Raw genomic sequence first — 21,904 nt, 5'->3', positions numbered from 1 at the left:
GTCATTTTTACCAAAATGTTCACTGCGTAGAATCGGAAGCCCCCAAAAGTTACAATATAGCAGTTTTTTTCCAATTTTGCCCCACAAATATTTTTTTTTTTGGTTTCGCCATGAATTTTTGGGTGAAATGATTGATGTCATTACAAAGTAGAATTGGTGGCGCAAAAAACAAGCCCTCCTATGAGTCTGTAGGGATCAAAACTGAAAGTGTCCTGATTTTTAGAACGTGAGGTGGAAAATACGAAAGTGCAAAAATGAAAAATCCTTTGGTCCTTTAGGGGTTAAAACGTAGTCAAAAAGTCTCATGCAAACAAATATTTCCATCGATAAAAACTACAGATATCGCAAAAATGAGCCATCATACAGCCCCAAATATGGAAGAATTAAAGAGTAATAGGAGTCAAAAGAGGACAGTTTTAAGCATAGTAATTTTTGTACAAATAGGTTTAATTATTAAATAATTATTAAAAAAGTAGTAAAACAAAATAACACCTATATAAATTGGGTATCATTGTAATCGTGTAAACCTACTGAAAGAAGATAATGTGTCATTTTGACCGAAAAGTGCACTGAATAGAAACAGAAGCCCCAAAAGTTCAAAAAATGGGGGTGGTGTTTCAATTTTGCCCCACAATTTTTTTTTTTTTTTTTTACTGTAGATTTTGTGGTAAAATGAATTATGTCCTTACAAAATACAAATGGTGGTGCAAAAAACAAGCCCTCATAAGGGTATGTAGGCGAAAAACTGAAAGCGTTATAGGTATTAGAAGTCGAGGAGAAAAAAAGTGCAATAAAAAAAAAATATATATATATATCCCTGCATCCCTAAGGGGTTAATTAGTGAAACCGCAGCTATTTTATCGCAATTTACATAAAAACAGCTGAAAAATCACCGCAGTGCAGCTATTTAAACCCCCCCATCCTAAGGGGTTAATATCTATGGGCGGTTTTGTGCATACAACCAACAGCCGTTGTCATGGGCAACAATGGAGGCTGTTACTTTTACATTTTAACGTGGAACTTTAGGTTCTGACGTCACTGGTTGCTATGACCACCAGTCTCCTAGTAAAGTTGTCTGCAAGTTTATAACGACCAACAACACGAGAGGGCGGTGCTAACGTCAGAGAGCGTCATTTGCCAACCAACAGGCGGCCGTTCCGATACGCTTCCGCCATCCCTTAGGCTCGACCGTCACATGACTTGACTCCAGCTGGTCACGTGCTCCCGGTGCTGTCATGGCCGATGCTGAGCACAGTAAAGCTTTTAGCGGATTGCTGAACGGTATCGCCCAGAGCAGATACTATGGAAACCCGGAGATAACGGAGGAGCTGCTGAAGAGGGAGCTGTACCCGGAGCTACCGCCCAACGAGTTCACGGCCCTGCACGACAAGATGCAAGGCATCATCAAGGTAGTGTACCTCCGTGATGTCACCAGGAGGGGGCGCCGTCACTGTGCTCTGATGGGGGGCACTTATGAGGTCTAGAGAAGTGGGCTCCAAACTGGGGCCCTCCTGCTGGCTGCAAATCTACAACCTTAGCTGACCCGGCATGGTGGGAGTTGTAGTTGTGCAGCAGTTGGCGTTAATAGCCACAAGTAGGGGTAATTGATCTTAAATGGTAATGGTTGCTATATTCTGTTCAGAGGACTAGGCTTCATCATGTACACTAGTGCTGGCATAGGCTATCTTCAGCACTGCAGATGTTTGGGACTACATCTCCCATGATGCTCTTACAGCCAAAATGCTGCAAAAGCATCATGGGAAATGTAGTCCAAAACATCTTCAGTGCCCAAGGTAGCCTATGCCAGAACTAGTGTTTCCCAACCGGGGTGCCTTATGGTGCCTTTTAAATTGAATGGATGCAGAATATAGTACAGTGCTCCCTCAAGTTACAATTAGAGATGAGCGAACTTACAGTAAATTCAATTCGTCACGGACTTCTCGGCTCGGCAGTTGATGGCTTTTCCTGCATGAATTAGTTCAGCTTTCCGGTGGGCTGGAAAAGGTGGATACAGTCCTAGGAGACTCTTTCCTAGGAATGTATCCACCTTTTCCAGCCCACCGGAAGAACCTGAGGGCTGAACTAATTTACGCAGGAAAAGGCATCAACTGCCGAGCCGAGAAGTTTGTGACGAATCGAATTTACTGTAAGTTCGCTCATCTCTAGTAACAATATTAATTGGTTCCAGGATGACCATTGTATGTTGAAACCATCGTATGTTGAGACCAGAACTCTAAAGAAACCTGGTAATTGGTTCTGAAGCCACCAAAATGTCATCCAAAAATAGGAAAAAGTGAGGATTAAAGAAAAATAAGTAGATAACTAATATAGATAAAACAAATCCTTATATATAAATGTAAGAAAGATCTGCTGGGAGCTGTAATCACTGTCTATGTCAGTGTTTCCCAACCAGAGTGCCTCCAGCTGTTGCAAAACTACAACTCCCAGCATGCCCGGACAGCCTTCGGCTGTCCGGGCATGCTGGGAGTTGTAGTTTTGCTACAGCTTGAGGCACCCTCTTTGGGAAACACTGGTCTATGTAGGGGACAGAAGCTTCTTCAGGGTCCTGTACAGTACACACAGTGTCCTAAAAAAAAAAAACGGAAAATGGAGTCGCCCTCACCTGATGTCCAAAGGAGCAACTAACCCTGGTACAGGTAAAGAGTACAGAACATGTAATACCTCCCTGTACTGTAGGGGGCGATACCAGACACCAGTCAGTGCATGCACTTTAGGAATACACGGGTTTCTCCAGTGAAATATCCATTCTGACTGGTTGGTTCTTCCAGCCATTGACACATTTCACAGATTCCGTAGCATTGTATGTTGAGTCTGGTTTCAAGGTACAATGGTCCAGAAAAGTGCATTGTATGTTGAAACTATTGTATGTTGAGGGATCACTGTATAAATCAGTGTTTCCCAACCAGGGTGCCTCCAGCTGTTGCAAAACTACAATTCCCAACATGCCTTAGTCCGGCATGCTGGGAGTTGTAGTTTTGCAACAGCTGGAGGCACCCTGGTTGGGAAACACTGATTTATACTATATGCTGCATCAATTTATTTTAAAAGGCACCATGAAATTCTACATAAGCGGTGCCCGACCTTCCCCCACAGTGTCAGTACTCGATGTGCTCCACATACTGTATTTGGTGACAACTGAGGTATACGGGAGGCTGAGGTGTGAGCGTGGACAGACACGTGCCCCAATGGCTATAATGGCGTCAACTAGTGACTATATACAGGTAATTTCCGTAACATATACATTGAAACCTCTCCAGAAGACCACCCCTTGTCCAGACCAGATTTATGATTAATTTTTAGTCTTTCACTAAATTATGCATATTGGCCATCATCTTTGAGAAGACCCCCACCCCCCAACACCAAAAATACACATTATATTTTAATAGTTCAGACATTTATGCACACAGTGGTACCATATATGTTTGTTTATTTTTTATTTTATTAGAAAAATGGCAAAAGGTGATTCTCTTCTAATATATATTTAGATTTTTCTAGACGTTTTACTTTTTTTTTGCACTGCATACACTGTTCAATTCATCAGAGCACCGATTGGCCTGTGAGGAGGTAGGTAAGGGTAGTTCTGGGCGATATGACTAGAGATGAGCGAACTTACAGTAAATTCTATTCGTCACGAACTTCTCGGCTCGGCAGTTGATGACTTTTGCTGCATAAATAAATTCAGCTTTCAGGTGCTCCCGTGGGCTGGAAAAGGTGGATACAGTCCTAGGAGACTCTTTCCTAGGACTGTATCCACCTTTTCCAGCCCACCGGAGCACCGGAAGGCTGAACTAATTTATGCAGGATCAACTGCCGAGCCGAGAAGTTCGTGAAGAATCGAATTTACTGTAAGTTCGCTCATCTCTAGATATGACCAAAAATGAGTATCACGGTATTTCACAGTATTTTTTTATTTATTTTTTTACATTGAGACTTGCATTGAGGTGATGTAGCGGAACTAAATGGGCTCTTGGAACTAAATGATCTGAACACTGGGGCAGTGGAGTACCCTTTTAAATAGATGTAATAAACAACCTTACAGCCTCCAGCTGTTGCAAAACTACAACTCCCAGCATGTTGGACTTATAGTAGTGTATAGTATAGGTCAGTGTTTCCCAACTAAGGGTGCCTCCAGCTGTTGCAAAACTACTACTCCCAGCATGCCCGGACAGCCGTTGGCTGTCCGGGCATGCTGGGAGTTGTAGTTTTGCAACAGTTGGAGGGCCTACTGTAGGTATAGAATATTATACAGACCCCTGTCCATCCCAGAACCCTGACTCACCTTTCCAGTTGCTGCAGGGACCGTCCGGGGAGGGTGGTCTGGGCCATCCATCCTTCCTGTAGTGTCCGGCGGCATTCAGGGTGGAGGGTGAACCGGTCCGGGCTGTCCTTCTCCGGGGGTCCTCTTCTCCACTCCGGGCAGGCTCCGGCCTAGTAACGCTGCACAGACGCCGCTGCACAGTGACGTTCGTGCACAGCGACGCACCTGACGTCACGGCGTAGCGGCGTCTATGCAGCGTACTAGGCCGGAGCCTGCCCGGAGTGGAGAAGGACAGCCCGGACCGGTTCACCCTCCACCCGGAATGCCGCCGGACACTACAGGAAGGATGGATGGCCCGGACCACCCCCATTACGGGTAAGTTAAATTTTTTTTTTATTGACTCGGAGGATGGGGAGGGGCCCGACCGGTATAGCGGTATGGGCAAAAATCCATACCGTGGGAGAAAAAAAACCCGGTATCCGGTTCATACCGGTAAACCGCCCTGCACTAGGTAAGGGCCCTCCTGCCATCCCTCGATTTCGGCGCAGATGTCCCGTCTCGCTGAGCAGCCAGAAATGTTAGATCCTGCATTTAGACGCCGCAATCAAATTTGATTGTGGCGTCTAAAGGGTTTATTCCGGGCATTAGCTCGATCGGCGATGTCCGGCATTAACCGTGGGTCCTGGCTGCTGTTCGTGAGCATGCTTCAAACTGGGGAAGTGGGACCAGGGAATACAGGTACGGCCTTGGTCCTTAAAAGGTAAAGCAGACTTTGTTGGGAGTGATGCGGCTTCAATAAAGTGTCTGTCTCTGCAGAAAACCAGCAGGTCGTACGGGTGATGTCTCAGCTTGTCCTGCTGATGGGCCTGATGATACCCCACTGTGTGTGGAGCTGCTGCTGTCGCCCTCTCTGCTCATTTACCCGCCTGTCTTCTTCACGTGTCGCTGTTTGACATGAAATAGTCACCACAAGGAAGTCCTGTATGATGAGTGCTCCGCAACTATTTCTATCATATTTAATATACATCCTGCTGAAGAAATAAAGGAATGAATATTTATAGAGGGGTGGAGTCATCAGGCGAGATGAGCATTGCACTTAGGTGCTGGCGAACGCCCCCATTGGTCAGAGAAGATAATTTGCATATTTGATTTTTTATATATAATAATTATTATTTTTTAAATAAGGTAAACAGTGTTTTAATCAGCATCACCCGCACGATTATCCTTTCTATTCAGATGAGGAGATGCTGCTGTCAGTTTCCCTTTGATGACAGGAACGCTTAAGTCCAGTGTTTCCAACCCGATTTTCATGTCTGCAGAAAGAATAAACCTGTCCAGAATGCATAGCCGTCTATGAGACCGCACATTCCTGTCTTCGGAATGTCCTCAGATTTTCCGTGCAGACATTCCGAGCTATGAACATAGCCTCAGTGTTTGGAGATGAGACATCTGACCACCATTAAAATATACAAAAACCATTTTAGACAAGGCGTATGTAAAGTAGAGGGGAAACGCTTCTATAAGCTAAAGGTAGGTAAAGAGTAAAATAGAGCAGCCAGTGTCGGCAGTGGCGTAGCGGGGGGGCCCCCCGTAACTCCCATCTAGTTAGGGGCCCCAGCCAGGCCGAATATAAAAATCCCCCCCTCCCCCCCCTTTTTTTTATTTTTTTTTATTTATTTATTTATTTATTTTTTCAAACCCCCTTCACTTCACCCCCCCCCCCCTCGGGACACTGCGGTGGGAACAATATTATTAAAAAAAAAAAACACACCACACACACTTCCCCTCCCTCCCTCCCTCCCTCCCTCCCTCCCTCCCTGGGACTTACTGGATGCTGTAGGACCTGTGGGTTAAGGATTTGTGATGATGTCACCATCATGTGACCAGGCGGAGCTCAGCCATTGGTTGTTGAAGGACCTGATGACTTGTGTGTGCAGAAATCTGCACCTCCATGTCACCAAAGCAGGAATGATATTACAAGAGTAGAGGGTTTGTAAGGGTACGTTCAGACGAGCGGGTCCACAGAGTATTTTACGCTGCGGATCCGCCACTGAAGGACCACTACATGGTGCCTTTAGATGTGCCTGGTCAGAGCAGCAATACGCTGCTACGGGGCGACACACTGCAATGTGCGAGTCACCACAAGCATGCGCAGTATACTCTCTCCTCGCGGAAGCTCTCGGCCCAGCTCATGGAGCAGGGGGGAGTGGCTGCAATGTGTACACCGCGCATGCGTGGCACCTCGCACATCACTTCAGTGTGTCTGCTCGTAGTGGCGTATTGCTGCTCTGAGCAGGCACATCTAAAGGCACCATGTAGTGGTCCTTCAGCGGCAGATCCGCTCATCTGAACATACCCTTACAGTGTGTCACCAGTAGTAAGGAGATTGCATAGGCAGGGGGTTTGTTACAGTGTTTCATCCCAGTAGTAATGATATTACGTAAGGAGGGGGTTTGTTACAGTGTGTCACCCCATTAGTAAGGTAATTACATGAGGAGGAGGTTTGTTACAGTGTGTCACCCCAGTAGTAAGGAGATTATGAGGAGGAGGTTTGTTACAGTGTGTCACCCCAGTAGTAAGGAGATTATATGAGGACGAGGTTTGTTAGTGTGTCACCCCAATAGTAAGGTGGGGGTGTACCAAAAAGTTGAATTCAAGGGGGCAGCAAAAGAGTTTTTAGTTTGGTGACAGGTACTCTTTAACCACTGTATAGTGCATGGTGATGGTGATGGTGGGGGGGCGGGGGGGGTCTTCTGGAGTTTTACTGAAAGCAATCAAGCAAGTTCGGGCAGTTTTGCTTATAGTACACTACCAAGATAGCTACCTGCATGCCCACTTACTGTACATAAAATATTGTGCAAGTGGTAATGACACAACTACCGTGCCCGTCCAAGCAGTGGGATGCTGAGAGTCGTGTTCCTGGTCAGTACCAGTATACACGTCCGGTTCTCATCCTGCACACCGCACCCTATATGAAGTGTACAAACAGTATATAGATTTTGAGAGCAGAGGAGACCGCAGGGTCAAACAGGTTTTCACCATGTATTTAATTTGTTTTGTGTAGACAGATTTGATCTATTTCCTATCTGTCTGTAGATGTTTGCACTTCAGTTACCTCAAAAAAAAAATTTTTGCACTTGGTGAACTCTTTCCTGTATATTCTGAATATTATCTGTGATGTATTCTTAGTCCAGTCATGCCTTTAAAGGGGTTCTCCGCTGGAACACAAAATATATATATATATATATATATATATATATATATATATATACATACCGTATAAGCCGAGACACCTAATTTCAACCCAAAATCCCAGGAAAAGTTATTGACTCGAGTATAAGCCTAGGGTGGGAAATACCTCATCCCCCCCTGTCATCATCCAGACCCGTCATTAACATCCTCATCATCATCCCCTTATCATCCCACACATATCCTCATCATCATCCCCTTATCATCCCACACATCCCCCCTTCATCATCCCCTTATCATCCCACACATCCCCCCTTCATCATCCCCTTATCATCCCACACATCCCCCCTTCATCATCCCCTTATCATCCCGCACATCCCCCCTTCATCATCCCCTTATCATCCCACACCCCCCCTTCATCATCCCCACACCCCCCCTTCATCATCCTCTTCTCATCATTCGCCCTCAGTGGTCTTCAACCTGCAGACCTCCAGAGGTTTCAAAACTACAACTCCCAGCAAGCCCGGGCAGCCATCGGCTGTCCGGGCTTGCTGGGAGTTGTAGTTTTGAAACCTCCGGAGGTCCGCAGGTTGAAGACCACTGCGGCCTTCAACATCATCCAGCCCCCCTCTCACCCCCTTTTAGTTCTGAGTACTCACCTCCGCTCGGCGCTGGTCCGGTCCTGCAGGGCTGTCCGGTGGGGAGGTCGTCCGGTGAGGAGGTGGTCCGGGCTGCTATCTTCACCGGGGGCGCCTCTTCTCCGCGCTTCCGGCCCGGAATAGAGGCGTTGCCTTGACAATGACGCAGAAGTACGTTGGCAATGAACGCACCTCTGCGTCGTTGTCACGGCAACGTGACTATTCTGAGGCCGGGCCCGAAGCGCTTAGAAGAGGCCTCCCCGGTGAAGATAGCAGCCCGGAACCAGTATCCCACCGGACCACCTCCTCACCGGACAGCCCTGCAGGACCGGACCAGCGCCGAGCGGAGGTGAGTACTCAGAACTAAAGGGGGTGAGAGGGGGCTGGATGATGTTGAAGGCCGCAGTGGTCTTCAACCTGCGGACCTCCGGAGGTTTCAAAACTACAACTCCCAGCAAGCCCGGACAGCCGATGGCTGCCCGGGCTTGCTGGGAGTTGTAGTTTTGAAACCTCTGGAGGTCCGCAGGTTGAAGACCACTGCGGGTGGGGGAGTTCACTCGAGTATAAGCCGAGGGGGGTGTTTTCAGCACGAAAAATCGTGCTGAAAAACTCGGCTTATACTCGAGTATATACGGTATTACAATACAGTACAGGAATATGGGTGCACTACTGTGGTAGATGTATACAGTGACATTGGCGATCCCTCAACACTGATGTTAAAATTGAGACATTCGCCAATATATCCTTATATGAAGGACATACCAGAGCCCGCACACCAACACCAAGGTTTCTCAAATGGCACGGGACCTAACGCTAAACCTACCTGTGCGTGATAAGCAAAACAGGGGCCAGTGGGCAATTACGGCAGCATTCGGTCAACTCACAGAGTCCTTCCATGTACCCTCCAGTGTGACTGAGCACACATACAATGGGAGGAGGGAGGCAAACTGCAAGCCCCACCTAAGTTGGCTAATATGGGTGCCTGGCCTCACAGGTGCTACCTTAATGCTGCCTAGAAAATGTTCAAGGCGCATTACATATGGAGTTTACACACCTCCAAGTATAAAATTTAAACAAACAACAATTATATATGTATATATATTTTTTTTTTTAATCAACTGGTGCCAGATCTGTATATTACTACTTATTTATAATACAGAGGAAGTTCTTTTCTTTTTGAATTTCTTTTCTGTCTGACCACAGTTATCTCTGCTGACACCTCTGTCCATGTTGGGAACTGTCCAGAGCAGGATATGTTTGCTATGGGCATTTGCTCCTACTCCGGACAGTTCCTGACATGGACAGAGGTGTCAGCAGAGAGAACTGTGGTCAGACAGAAAAGAAAGTCAAAAGAAAAGAACTTTCTGTGGAGCATACAGCAGCTAAGAAGTACAGGAAGGATTAAGATTTTTAAATAGAAGTAATTAACAAATCTGTTTAAAGGGGTTGTGCGCTGCCCTGACTTTCGGAGCTCCGCTCGCTGCGTCCGTAAGTTCATTACTCCGAACGCTGTGTGCGGGCTTCCGTGTTCGCGGCCCCTCGTGACGTCTCGCCCCCCCTCGTGACATCTCGCCTGCCCCCTCTACCAAGGTCTATGGGAAGGGGGTGTGACAGCAGTCGCGCCCCCTTCCCTTAGACTTTCGTTGAGGGGCCGGGCGAGACGTCACGAGGGGTCGCGAACACTGAAGCCCGCACACAGCGTTCGGAGTAATGAACTTCCGGACGCAGTGAGCGGAGCTCCGAAAGTCAGGGCAGCGCACAACCCCTTTAACTTTCTGGCAACAATTGATAACAAAAAATAAAAAATCCCTTTTTAAACTTGGACGTCATACAGCTAATAGGTAGGCAGGCGCAAAGTGAGTCCATTTCCCAGGGTGCCGTCCACAGACTGGTTTTACAGTAGAGCAGAGTTTCCTCAACCAGGGTGCCTCCAGCTGTTGCAAAACTACAACTCCCAGCATGCCTGGACAGCCTTCGGCTGTCCAAGCATGCTGGGAGTTGTAGTTTTGCAACAGCTGGAGGCACCCTGGTTCGGGACACACTTGAGGAGAGAGAGAAGGAGACTGACATAGTGCAGATGCTGTAGCTGGAGATTTATTTTGGTGACAGATTTTGTGTGTTCGTTCCTCCACAATTGCTTTCCAGCATTTTTGACTACCGTAATAGGAATTTATACCAAATTTACTGTTCTATTAGGAAGATTGACTTAAAGTGCCAAGAGAAGTCTTTATACTATGGCAACTACTATGTGTTCTGATATTACAGAGGTGCTACTGCACTTGAAAGATGGGCCCCTGGAGATGTCCATAATGGATGGGGTTCTGGCATTTTGTATTAAAAGGGGTATCCAGGAATAGAAAAACACAGCTAATTTCTTTCAAAAACAGCTCCACATCTGTCCTCAGGTTGGGTGTGGTATTACAACTTTGCTCTATTCACTTCATTGGAACTGAGGTGCAGAACCACACCCAACCTGCAGACAGACGGGGAGCGGTTTTTAATGAAAAATGAGCTCTGTTTCTCTATTCCTGGATAACCCTTTTAAAGGGGTACTCCGCTGCTCAGCTTTTGGAACAGACTTACATTGAGGGGGCGGGGCATGATGTCATGAGGGGCGGGGCTATGACATCGCAAGCTCCCGGCGCCGACTCCAGCATTCGGAACAGTTTGTTACAAAAGCTGAGCAGCGGAGTACCCCTTTAACTCATTAAAGGAATTTAAAGTGGTTATCCAAATTTGAAAAACTTTGTATAGTGGATAAGTGTCAAATTGTGGGTGGCCATACCACTGGGAGCATCCCCGCAATCTCCTGCCCAGTGACCCACCTCTCCTGGGCACTGATTGGACAAGTGATTAGACACTTATCGCCTATCCGGTTGTTGGGGATAAGTGTTATTAGCTAAATAACCCCTTTAATGCCCTTCTATACACTTTTTATTTATTTTTTTTAACTTTTTTCGTTTGTGTTTTTTTATTTGTGTTTATTTGCTTTTCTCTCCTCACAATCAGACTCTTGCCCCTTTTAAAGGGGTTGTGCGCTGCCCTGACTTTCGGAGCTCCGCTCACAGCGTCCGGAAGTTCATTACTCCGAACGCTGTGTGCGGGCTTCCGTGTTCGCGGCCGCCGGGCGTGACGTCTCGCCCGCCCCCTGGTGACGTCTCGCCCGCCCCCCCTCGTGACGTCACGCCCGCCCCCTCTACCACAGTCTATGGGAAGGGGGCGGGCGTGACGTCACGAGTGGCCGGGCGAGAAGTCACGCCCGGCGGCCGCGAACACGGAAGCCCGCACACAGCGTTCGGAGTAATGAACTTCCGGACGCTGTGAGCGGAGCTCCGCAAGTCAGGGCAGCGCACAACCCCTTTTAAACCTTTCACTTTAGTCCCTTAGATGTTGTTGTCAATAGGATACGCAGAATCTATGGTTTCAGATGAGGGTGTTCTTTATAACACCCCTGCAACTCACCCGTGGTGTACTATTGGGTTTACATGGCAATCGGCAGCCGAATTAAGGCCTCAAAATGCACCATGGCTGTACTCCTATGAGGCTCTGCCAGGGGTAGAGTCGAGAAAGATGCCTGTTAATGAAACACTGACTGGTATTATATGTGCAATGGAATACATGTACAAGCCCCCTTTTGGGTCTAATAAATAGAAGAAAAAAATGTTATGAGGTCTTATGAAAGACCTCCAGAGGATGTGCACTGTGAAAGAAAGGTAAATCAAGGCTTCCCTAGCTGTCCCTTGTGTTCTTACTGCAGTATGGCCTCCTCAATATAATCTCCCCTCCTGTTTAGCTTGTCAGTATTAGCAGCTAGCACAGTTCAGTGCTTAAAGGGGTATTCCAGGAAAAAAACTTTTTTATATAAATCAACAGGCTCCAGAAAGTTAAACAGATTTGTAAATTACTTCTACTAAAAAATCTTAATCCTTTCAGTACTTATGAGCTTCTGAAGTTTAGGTTGTTCTTTTCTGTCTAAGTGCTCTCTGATGACATATGTCTCAGGAAACGCCCAGTTTAGAAGCAAATCCCCATAGCAAACCTCTTCAAAACTCGGCGGTTCCCGAGACACGTGTCATCAGAGAGCACTTAGACAGAAAAGAACAACCTTAACTTCAGAAGCTCATAAGTACTGAAAGGACTAAGATTTTTTAATAGAAGTAATTTACAAATCTGTTTAACTTTCTAGAGCCAGTTGAGAGATATATATATATAAGTTTTTTTTTTTCCTGGATAACCCCTTTAATGTAACCCTTCATTGCTGTGCTGCTGCATTGTTTTTTGTTTTTTTGTTTTTTTTCATTTCTGCTCACATGGAACCTCATAAACTCGATGCATGGGTAACTCCTTCTCCCTCCTCATGCCATCTTTAGTAGAGTACTGGAAATCCTCCCCCAGCACAGTGCAGCCTGTTCAGTCCTGTGCATTTCATAAGTACAGTGGTCCCTCAAGTTACAATATTAATTGGTTCCAGGACGACCATTGTATGTTGAAACCAGAACTCTATGGAAACCTGGTAATTGGTTCTGAAGCCCCAAAATGTCATCCAAAAATAGGAAAAAGGAGGATTAAAGAAAAATAAGTAGATAACTAATACAGATAAAGCAAATCCTTATATATAAAAGTAATAAAGATCTGCTGGGAGCTGTAATCACTGTCTGTCAGTGTTTCCCAAGCAGGGAGCCTCCAGCTGTTGCAAAACTACAACTCCCAGCCTTTGGCTGTCCGGGCATGCTGGGAGTTGTAGTTTTGCAACAGCTGGGGGCAGCCTGCTTGGGAAACACTGGTCTATGTAGAGGACAGGAGCTTCTTCAGGGTCCTGTACAGTACACAGTGTCCTAAAAAAGTTAAATGGAGTCGCCCTCACCTGGTGTCCAAAGGAGCAGCTAACCCTGGTACAGGTAAAGAGTACAGAACATGTAATACCTCCCTGTACTGTAGGGGGCGCTACCAGACATCAGTCAGTGCATACACTTCAGTAATACAGGTAAAGAGTACAGAACATGTAATACCTCCCTGTACTGTAGGGAGAGCTACCAGACACCAGTCAGTGCATTGATACAGGTGTTTTACCAGTGAATGTCCATTCTGCTTGGTCGGTTCTTCCGGTCATTGACACATTTCACAGATCTGGACAGTCCGTACATTGTATGTTGAGTCTGATTTCAAGTTACAATGGTCCAGAAAAGACCATTGTATGTTGAAACTGTTGTATGTTGAGGCCATTGTAAGTTGAGGGATCACTGTACTATGTCATGGTATAGCAGGGAGGAGTATGTACTGTGCTGTGATTAGCCAGATAAGTCAGGAAAAGGAAGTCCTGTGTGTGTACTACCACCTAGCACTGGTACCTAGCACTGGGAAATATCTGTACACTATGGAGGGGAGGCTCAGGATTGATAACAGCAGTGAGAGCACTAAAATCGCCTGGTCATCACACTGAAGGGTTATTCCTAAAAGACTGTCAGGTTTTAAAAAATATTTTGAAACGACTGATACGCTTTCAATTTAAAGATGTGACATAAAATGTGTTTTCTGTTTCATTGCCGAGATAACTTTGTGTTAATGGTAGCGCCCCCTAGGGGTATTTTTTTTGTTTGATTCCGTCATTCTGCTTTAATGGATATGGAGTTATTGGTGTCAGCAGGATGGTGCGATGAATCCTCTGTTCTCCTCGTCATTGGTGAAGGTAGACGCAGAGTCAGCCAAACACAGAGCCGCAGCTGGGCACAAGCGATGATGCCCCTTTGTATGCTTGATGCCAATTTAATCTCTGTACGTAATGTACCGGCCAGAAACTAGGTTAGAATAATAAAATATACAGGTTAGATTTATGATGGCGGCTTGGTTAAAATGTCTTAGTTCTGCCAGAAAATAGCAGATTTTACCCAATTCATCAATGCCCCTGTAATCCTCTGCACCTTCAGCTCTGGAGAACAAGGGAGGGACGCTGCCAGACGCTGGAAAAATACAACCGGTCTCCTTCATCTTCCCCTGAGCTCAGAAGCAGCTGCGTGTCTGACATCCTCATAGTTATGACATATTCATCAGGTTGGGTATCCCGCTGGGATCTGTGGTGCTTGTGAGTCATTGTCATCTGAGATAACTGGGGCGAGGATGCCTGCTGTGACTGGGGGGGGGGGGCACACTGCTGTGACTGGGGGGGGGCACACTGCTGTGACTAGGGGGGGGGGGGTCCCTGCTATGACTGAGGTGGGGGAGGGTGGGGTGAGGCCCCTGCTGTGACTGGGAGGGGGGGGTGTGAGGCCCCTGCTGTGACGGGAGGGGGGGGGTGTGAGGCCCCTGCTGTGACTGGGGGGGGGGGGGGGGGGGGGGGTGAGGCCCCTGCTGTGACTGGGGGGGAAGGGTGTAAGGCCCCTGCTGTGACTGGGGGGGGGGGGTGAGGCCCCTGCTGTGACTGAGGGGGGGGGGGGGGTCGTGAGGCCCCTGCTTTGACTGGGGGGGGTCCCCTGCTGTGACTGGAGGGGGGGGGGTCCCCTGCTGTGACTCCCGGGGGGGGGGGGGGGATCCTGCTGTGACTGGAGGGGGGGGGGGGGGTCCCCTGCTGTGACTCCCGGGGGGGGGGGGCCCTGCTGTGACTACTGAGGTTGTAGGAAAATGATCTCTCTGCCTCATTCAGTTGAACAGTATAAAAATACTGATAAACAATGGATCAAAGTAACACATGCTGCTTTTTTTTTTATATGCGCATATTTTATACAGCCATATGAATAATCCTATAAAGCAAGGTTAGCTCCAGATTACGAACTGCAAAAAACAGGCATAATATAAGGATAAAAGAGGACCTAGGTGTAGTCTGTTTACTTACAATCTACATGGCTAAAACATGTGTGTAATTATTTATTTAAAAAAAAATGTTTTTATAATTTTTTTTTTCCATAAAATTGTCACGTAATGTCTCATGCCATATAATTTGAATAGTCAACACGAAATGGTCCCACCAGATGTCCCCAGCGTACCTTGCAGTACTGTGGATTCCCAGAATGCATTGCTGAATTCTTTCCCTTGCTACATGCTCCTGACCATGTACATCTCGTTTTTATGCCTCTATCACCTTTATTTATTATAAAAATCCCTCTATTCATTAGCTCACAGTGTTAGAAATCCTCTCGGGGGAAGGGGGCGTGTCCCTACCTTGTGGTGGCGGGAGGTGATTGGTGTGTCTTCTCGGGCTGCCTTGTCCATGACTCCTGGACAAGCCTGATGATGCTGCAGGACTGGTTAGTGTCCCAGTAGATATGGGGACCTTTAGTGGTGGGATTTTTAAGGAGCTGTTTTATTGATTAAAGGACAAGTCGCATGCCCAAAATTGCAGAAAAACGTAATAAATCTATTAGTTTTAGATTGCGGTGGGTCTGAGCACTGTGGGCCTGTCCTGCGGTGCGGTGCATTATCGGCAATGTAATTGCCGATACCGATAACGTCCAAAATCGTGAATATCGGATAAACCGATAATCGGTCGATCCCTAATAAATAAATAAATGATATATATAACAAGACATATAACATCAAGGGACAATACTCCTGCACCACAGAGAATGTAGTCTACATGATACAATGCACCAAGTGTGACCTGGGATGTTACATTGGTGAGACCAGTCAGCCACTCAATAAAAGGATGAACCTCCGCAGATCGTCCATCAACAACCATAGAGAAAAGGACTATTGCACCCCAGTTGGACACCATTTCACCCAAACAGGTCACTCCCTACAGGACCTCAAAATCAAGATCCTGAAAGGAAACTTCAAGAACACCCAGGAAAGAAAGACATTTGAAGCCAAAATGATAGTTTTTTATGACTCCAAGAACAGAGGACTTAATGTGGATTTAAGCTTCTTATCCCATTATCAAAATTTCCTATAACCTTTGCTAAACTGTCTTCCCTCTCCCTGCTCTAACACCATCACACCCCTGCTCCCCCTCCCCTGTCTAGTCTTATCTTCAGTCTATGGCTCTGTAGTAATATTGTCCTTTCTCCTCTGTCCAGCGTGTTCTCACCTCTGCTCTCCAGCCCCCCATCCCCCCATCCTTATCTGTAGTCTATCGACCTATTGCTATACAATTTATGGCCCAACTTAATGTCCATTCTCCACATATGTTGTTTTAACCCCTGCATATTTTGTGAGGTAGAACGTGTGTTTTCCCCTTGTGAGCTCAGAAATGCTTATGACTTGATAAAGGGAGGAATCCCGAAACTCGTCTCTACAAAATCTTGTTAGTCCAATAAAAAAGGTATTACAAGAGACTGCAACTACCGATGATTTTGCTTTTTGCATCACTGGACTAATACGGCTACTCCTAACTACTAACTCTACATATATATATATATATATTACACACACATACATAAAAACTGCTTTTATGCGCTCTGATTTCCACATTCCTGTGAGTCCAATGAGCGTCAGATTGTTATGACAGCCGGGATTTCTTATTTGTATACTTGAAAATAAGCACAGGATCCAGATGGCGGCCAACGCTGGCACTTTTTGCTAGTCAAATCTCTGCAGTGTGGGTTGTTTTGGCTGCTGTTCAGATTGTTTTCTGAGTTCACGCTTTGGCCTTATGTTAGATAAATATGTCTGTATACCTTTATTTATTTTATTCATTTTTTTTTTGTGATATGGAGTCAATGACTGATCCACACGTATAGGCACACTTGTATCCTGCTCCCGTTTTTCCCCACCATCAGCATAAAACAAAAAATTTTTAAATATTTTCTAAAAATCGGTTTCTGAAGTGTAAAACTGAGGCTCTTAGTGCACTTTTTGATCAAAACGTGCTGCAACTTTTTCTTTTGTTGTTGTGGTGACAGGGGTGCTGCAATGATATTACAGGTTCTTGTGGTATAAACCCTTACTTGTCGTGACGCCAGGGTGAGGTTTGCTTAGTATTGGAGGTCCTGCCCCCAACCGGCCCACAAACAGCAGGGATAATAAATGGAATGTCCACAGCAGATTTTATGAGATAACTGGAAACTTTTACTTGAACTTTTATGCAAACAGTATTTACAATTGTACAGTTTCTCTCAGGGTAACCGGGATGCAGATACCTCAAAGGCTTTGCTGGGACAAATAGTCTTTAGCTTTATGCAGGCCACTGTGCTACTAATTATAAGATTTGAGTAGAATAGTAGTCACACAGGATTTGTAGGTTGAGCTTTATAACTCACGGTTTTAGTGGCTGCTGGTTCTTTAGGCTTTGGCCTAGATGAATTGAATGAAGATATGCTGATTTGCGGATTGTGCTTGCTTGATAGTCCGGCAGGAAGAGAGTGAATTTAGTGACTACAGCCCTTTATATATTAAGGGGACTGGACTAATCACATTGGTTGCAAAGCCTGTAAGTCCTGAGCCCAGAGAACTCTGGGCACATCATATGACATTAACACATGACCCCGGAAGGTCCTAAATATCTATACAACCATTATGATATATCACGTGACCTGGGTAGGTCCTATACATTTGTACACTATACAAAATATATTTATATGAGACGACCAAGGGGCAAGCCCTGCAGGAGAGCCCTGTGGAATGGAGGAACTCTAGCTGAGGGGACTTTAGACAGGGACAGGATCAGGTTTTTTTTTATTTTTTATTTGCCATAGCAGGGCACACCTGCACACTTATCTTCATCTACTAATAGAGGTGCGGATTCCTTTTGTTTTTGCATTGTAAAATAGTTTTACCAAGAAAAAAAAACTTGCTAGAAAGTGTGTGGAACTAGTAGTCTGAAGTCTAATGGAACCAAGAGGCAGCAGACTCCGCTGTGCTGGAGGAGATGACACCTATGGTTTGACCTCTTCCTTGCAGGACTGACTTGTTTTATTGCACAGTATTTTAACCCCCTTTTTCTTTTTTTTTTTTTTTTTTCTTTTTTTTGCTGCAGCAGGTTTTTTTGGTAATTATTAATAGCTTTATGTGCAAGAAGTTGTCCCTGCCAATTTAAAGGGTTACTCTGGAGAAGAAAAAATCTTTTCAGAACTGGTGACTGAGAGTTAAATAGATTTGTAAATTACTTCTGTATAAAATTCTTAATCCTTTCAGTACTTATCAGCTGCTGTATGCTCCAGAGGAAGTTCTGTAGTTCTTTCCAGTCTATCCACAGTGCTCTCTGCTGACACCTCTGTCCATGTCAGGAAGTGTCCAGAGCAGGAAAGGTTTGCTATGGGGATTTGCTCCTACTCTGCCTGCTCCAACAGACTGGAAAGAACTACACAACTTCCTCTGGAGCATACAGCAGCGGATAACTGCTGGATTAAGATTTTTAAATAGAAGCAATTTACAAATCTGTTTAACTTTCTGGCACCAGTTGATTTGAAAACATTAGTTCTCCTCCAGAGTACCCCTTTAAGGGTGCATTCACACGCTAGTAGTGAGTTTCCCGCTGCAGGAAACCCGCTGCGAGTTACGCTACCATTGATTTAAATGGGTCTGACACTATTGTGGACTGTCTGTGGACCCATTTAAATCAATGGTAGCGTAACTCGCAGCGGGCAACCCGCTGCTAGTAATAGCCTAAGGCAAGGCTCACACCCCGATTTGTAGGGAAGCTGTCATAATGACATGCCGACATATCTAAATCCACAATCGTACCACCAAGGAGGATAATGGAGCGCTGCCCTCGCCAGCTTCTTTCTCAGGTACCTAAATACTTGAGAAAGAAGCCGGTCTGACTTTGAAACGCGTTGTAAATTTTTATCTTATTTAAATAAATGCTATTATTCAAGAAGTCGTGGGCAACGCTCCATTATCCTCCTTGGTGGTATGATTGTGGATTTGGATTTTTACGGAACATGCAGTTCAGCATGTAGGAGGAGGCAGCTGCAGCCTTGTATTCATGCCCTTGTACGTGTTGTTCCGGCATTAGCACAACCACCCCAGGTGACTCAGTTCTTGGCTCACCTTTTCAATTCGCTATTGGAGGATATCCCACAAGGAAGCGCCTCTTGTTCTTTTATTGCATTTAAACATATCTGTGCTAGGACAGGCACGGGCCTCATTCATTTCAGTGGCCCAAGTGTAGGCAGCTAGGGTGAGATTTATCAAAACCTGTGCAGAGGCAAAGTTGCCCATAGCAACCAATCAGCTTGCTTCTTTCATTTTTCAGATGCCTTGTTAAAGGGGTATTCCAGTGGAATACTAAATTTTTTTTTTTTTTTATCAACTGGTGCAAGAAAGTTAAACAGATTTGTAAATGACATCTGTTTAAAAATCTTAATTCTTCCAGTACTTATCAGCTGCTGTATTCTACAGAGGAAGTTCTTTTATTTTTGAATTTCTTTTCTGCCTGACCACTGTGCTCACAAACTTATTGGTTGTTATGGGCAACTTTGCCTCTGCACTGGTTTAAATAAATCTCCCCCTAGAGACTATGGGGGAGATTTATCAATGTGTCTGTAGTTTTCCTCTGTAGTTTTGGGTTATGTGCACCTAATTTATCAAAACGGCGTACAGGCTTTGATTTAATTTTGCACAAATGAAAAATCACCCCAGAACATGCTTTAGGATGTCACAAATTTTGCAACAAATTTCAGCCGATAAAATGTCAGGAAGGCAATTATTAAAGAGGCACTGTAATTATGAAAAACTTCTTATAACTTGTAGTACTACTGATAAGATTACTTTTTTAAATATACTATACTAAAATATTTATAAAAAAAAAGTTAATTTTACTAAAAAAATCACAAATGAAAATAGCCGCCACTAGGGGTCTATTTATATGCAGACAGTCTACTCTGTATTTTGCAGCATACTGGATACCAGCCATAAAGTGATTTGGTATGCAGTATAGGAGATCACCATTACACCACTACAGCCTTCAGCTGCTCCTAAACTACAACTCCCATGATGTTTTAGAGCTGTGTATTCTCCAGCTGTGTGCCTCCAGCTCTTGCAAAACTACAGACAAAGGATGTGTGGGCATACCGGGAGTTGTAGTTTTGCAACAGCTAAAGGCAACACTGCTCGAACACCGTGCTTTATAAACACTGCAGCTCCAGCTGTTGCAATTCTAAACTAGAACTCCCAGCATGCTTGAACAGCCAAAACGTTCTCTGACTCCTGAATGACAAAGAAGCTGAACAGACCTTCAGGAATCTGTTAAAGCTGAATGGCACACATAGTGAGAGCTATATTGATTAGCATCCACCTTTACTAGAAACAGATAGAAAATGTATGCATAAAAACTACTGTGCAGTGATTTGCAGACTGCCAGGCTGCTCCCAGACTCAGAGCATATGAGTCATCACAGTGAGGGAGAGAGATGGACATGCCCCCTCCATAAGGAAGGACAAAAAGCAAGTGAGCAACATATGAATGCTATTTGTTAGGGATATATAGGTCCTAGACACATAATATGTACATGATCAGGATTAGGTACTGAGTAACATCACTTTTTATTATTATTTTTTTTTTTTTGCACAGGTACGCTTTAAGGGTCTATTCACACGTACAGTATTCTGCACAGATTTGATGCGCAGGATATCAAGCTGTATTCAGTCATTCAGTTTACATTGAAATCTGCAGCAAAAAATCCTGCACATTAAATCTGCGCGGAATACTGTATGTATGAATATACCATAAAGGGGTACTCCAGCGCAAAACATCTTATCCCTTATCAAAATCTATCTATCCCTAACCCCTTCCTTTTATTTTTATTTTTTTTACTATATTAAAAATGCCTTTTTGTCTGCCTGGTAGTGTGCTCACTTACTTACAAGGCAGACTTCCTCAGCAGGCACGAGGTCACTGATGCCTGCTGGAGGGGCCGACTTCCGCCCTTAGTTCACCTACCCAGTGTACCTCCAGCTGTTTTACCACTACAACCCCCAGCTTGCCCTGACATCTATTGGCTGTCAGGGTATGCTGGGAGTTGTAGTGGGGAAAAAACTGGAAGCACATCCCACTCCCCCCCCCCCCCCCCCCCCCCGCCAGCCCGCATGAAAAAGACTAAAGTGCAGGGTGAAATTCTACCTCACACAGAGAGCCGGGGCTGGCGTGCGAGGCCAGGGAGTCTGCGCGCATCCTCATAGTTCAAAGTGCTCGCTCCCACCTGTCTGATTAACAGGCAGGGAGCGAGCACGGCCTGACTGAATTCGGACCGATGCCCGGCCGGGATAAGTCAGGAATTCATCTGTGATGTCACAGTAGGATGCAGTCGGCCACTAGAAGGGAGACCCATAGTGGCTGGATTTCAACATTAAAATAAAGTATTTTAATTACAAAAAAAATAAAGTATAGTAGAAATATGTTGTAGTACATCAGTACTACAACATATAAAAAAAATTTCATGACTGTGCCCTTTCAACCCTTCCCGATCTGTGAAACGCGCTCAGAAGCTGAGTGCGCTTCGTAACTACTGGGTTCCGGTTGCTATCAGCTATCAACCAGAACCCGTGGCTAATACTGGGCATCGCTGATCGGGCTGATCGGGCTGATGTCCGGCATTAACCCTTTAGATGCCGCAATCAAAGTTGATTGTGGCATCTAAAATGGGAGAAATCCATATCGGCTAGCTTAGCGGAGCTGTTCGGGACCGTCGCGGTGAAATCGCGGCATCCAGAACAGCTGAGAGGACAACAGGAGGTGCCTTACCTTCTTCCCGGCGGTCCAATCGGCGTTTGATTGCTCCAAGCCTGAAATCCAGGCATGAGCAATCAAGTGCAGAAAACACTGATTCCTTTGGAAATGCATTAAACAGTGCCTGCAATCAGTGTATGCAATGTTATAGCCCCTAGAGGGGGCTATAACACTGCATAAAAAAAAAGTAAATTTTTTTTTT

The 21,904-nt window shown here is 45.4% G+C and overlaps 1 protein-coding gene across 1 annotated transcript in view; it reads left to right on the top strand.

Annotated features, from left to right (window-relative positions):
• Window positions 1–1,178: 1,178 nt before the first annotated feature.
• The window catches only part of COMMD1 (copper metabolism domain containing 1), a 118,241-nt gene continuing 97,515 nt past the window's right edge, over window positions 1,179–21,904 (top strand). Inside the window, exon 1 of the mRNA XM_056568018.1 lies at window positions 1,179–1,409. Coding sequence (XP_056423993.1) covers window positions 1,236–1,409 — 174 coding nt within the window. The 5' untranslated portion in view covers window positions 1,179–1,235. The remainder of the gene's footprint in view (window positions 1,410–21,904) is intronic.

This window comes from Hyla sarda, chromosome 3 (assembly GCF_029499605.1).
Source record: "Hyla sarda isolate aHylSar1 chromosome 3, aHylSar1.hap1, whole genome shotgun sequence".
NCBI classification, from domain to species: domain Eukaryota; kingdom Metazoa; phylum Chordata; class Amphibia; order Anura; family Hylidae; genus Hyla; species Hyla sarda.
The sequence above is the reverse complement of the archived record's forward strand: the minus strand, read 5'-3'. Positions and strand labels throughout refer to the sequence as shown.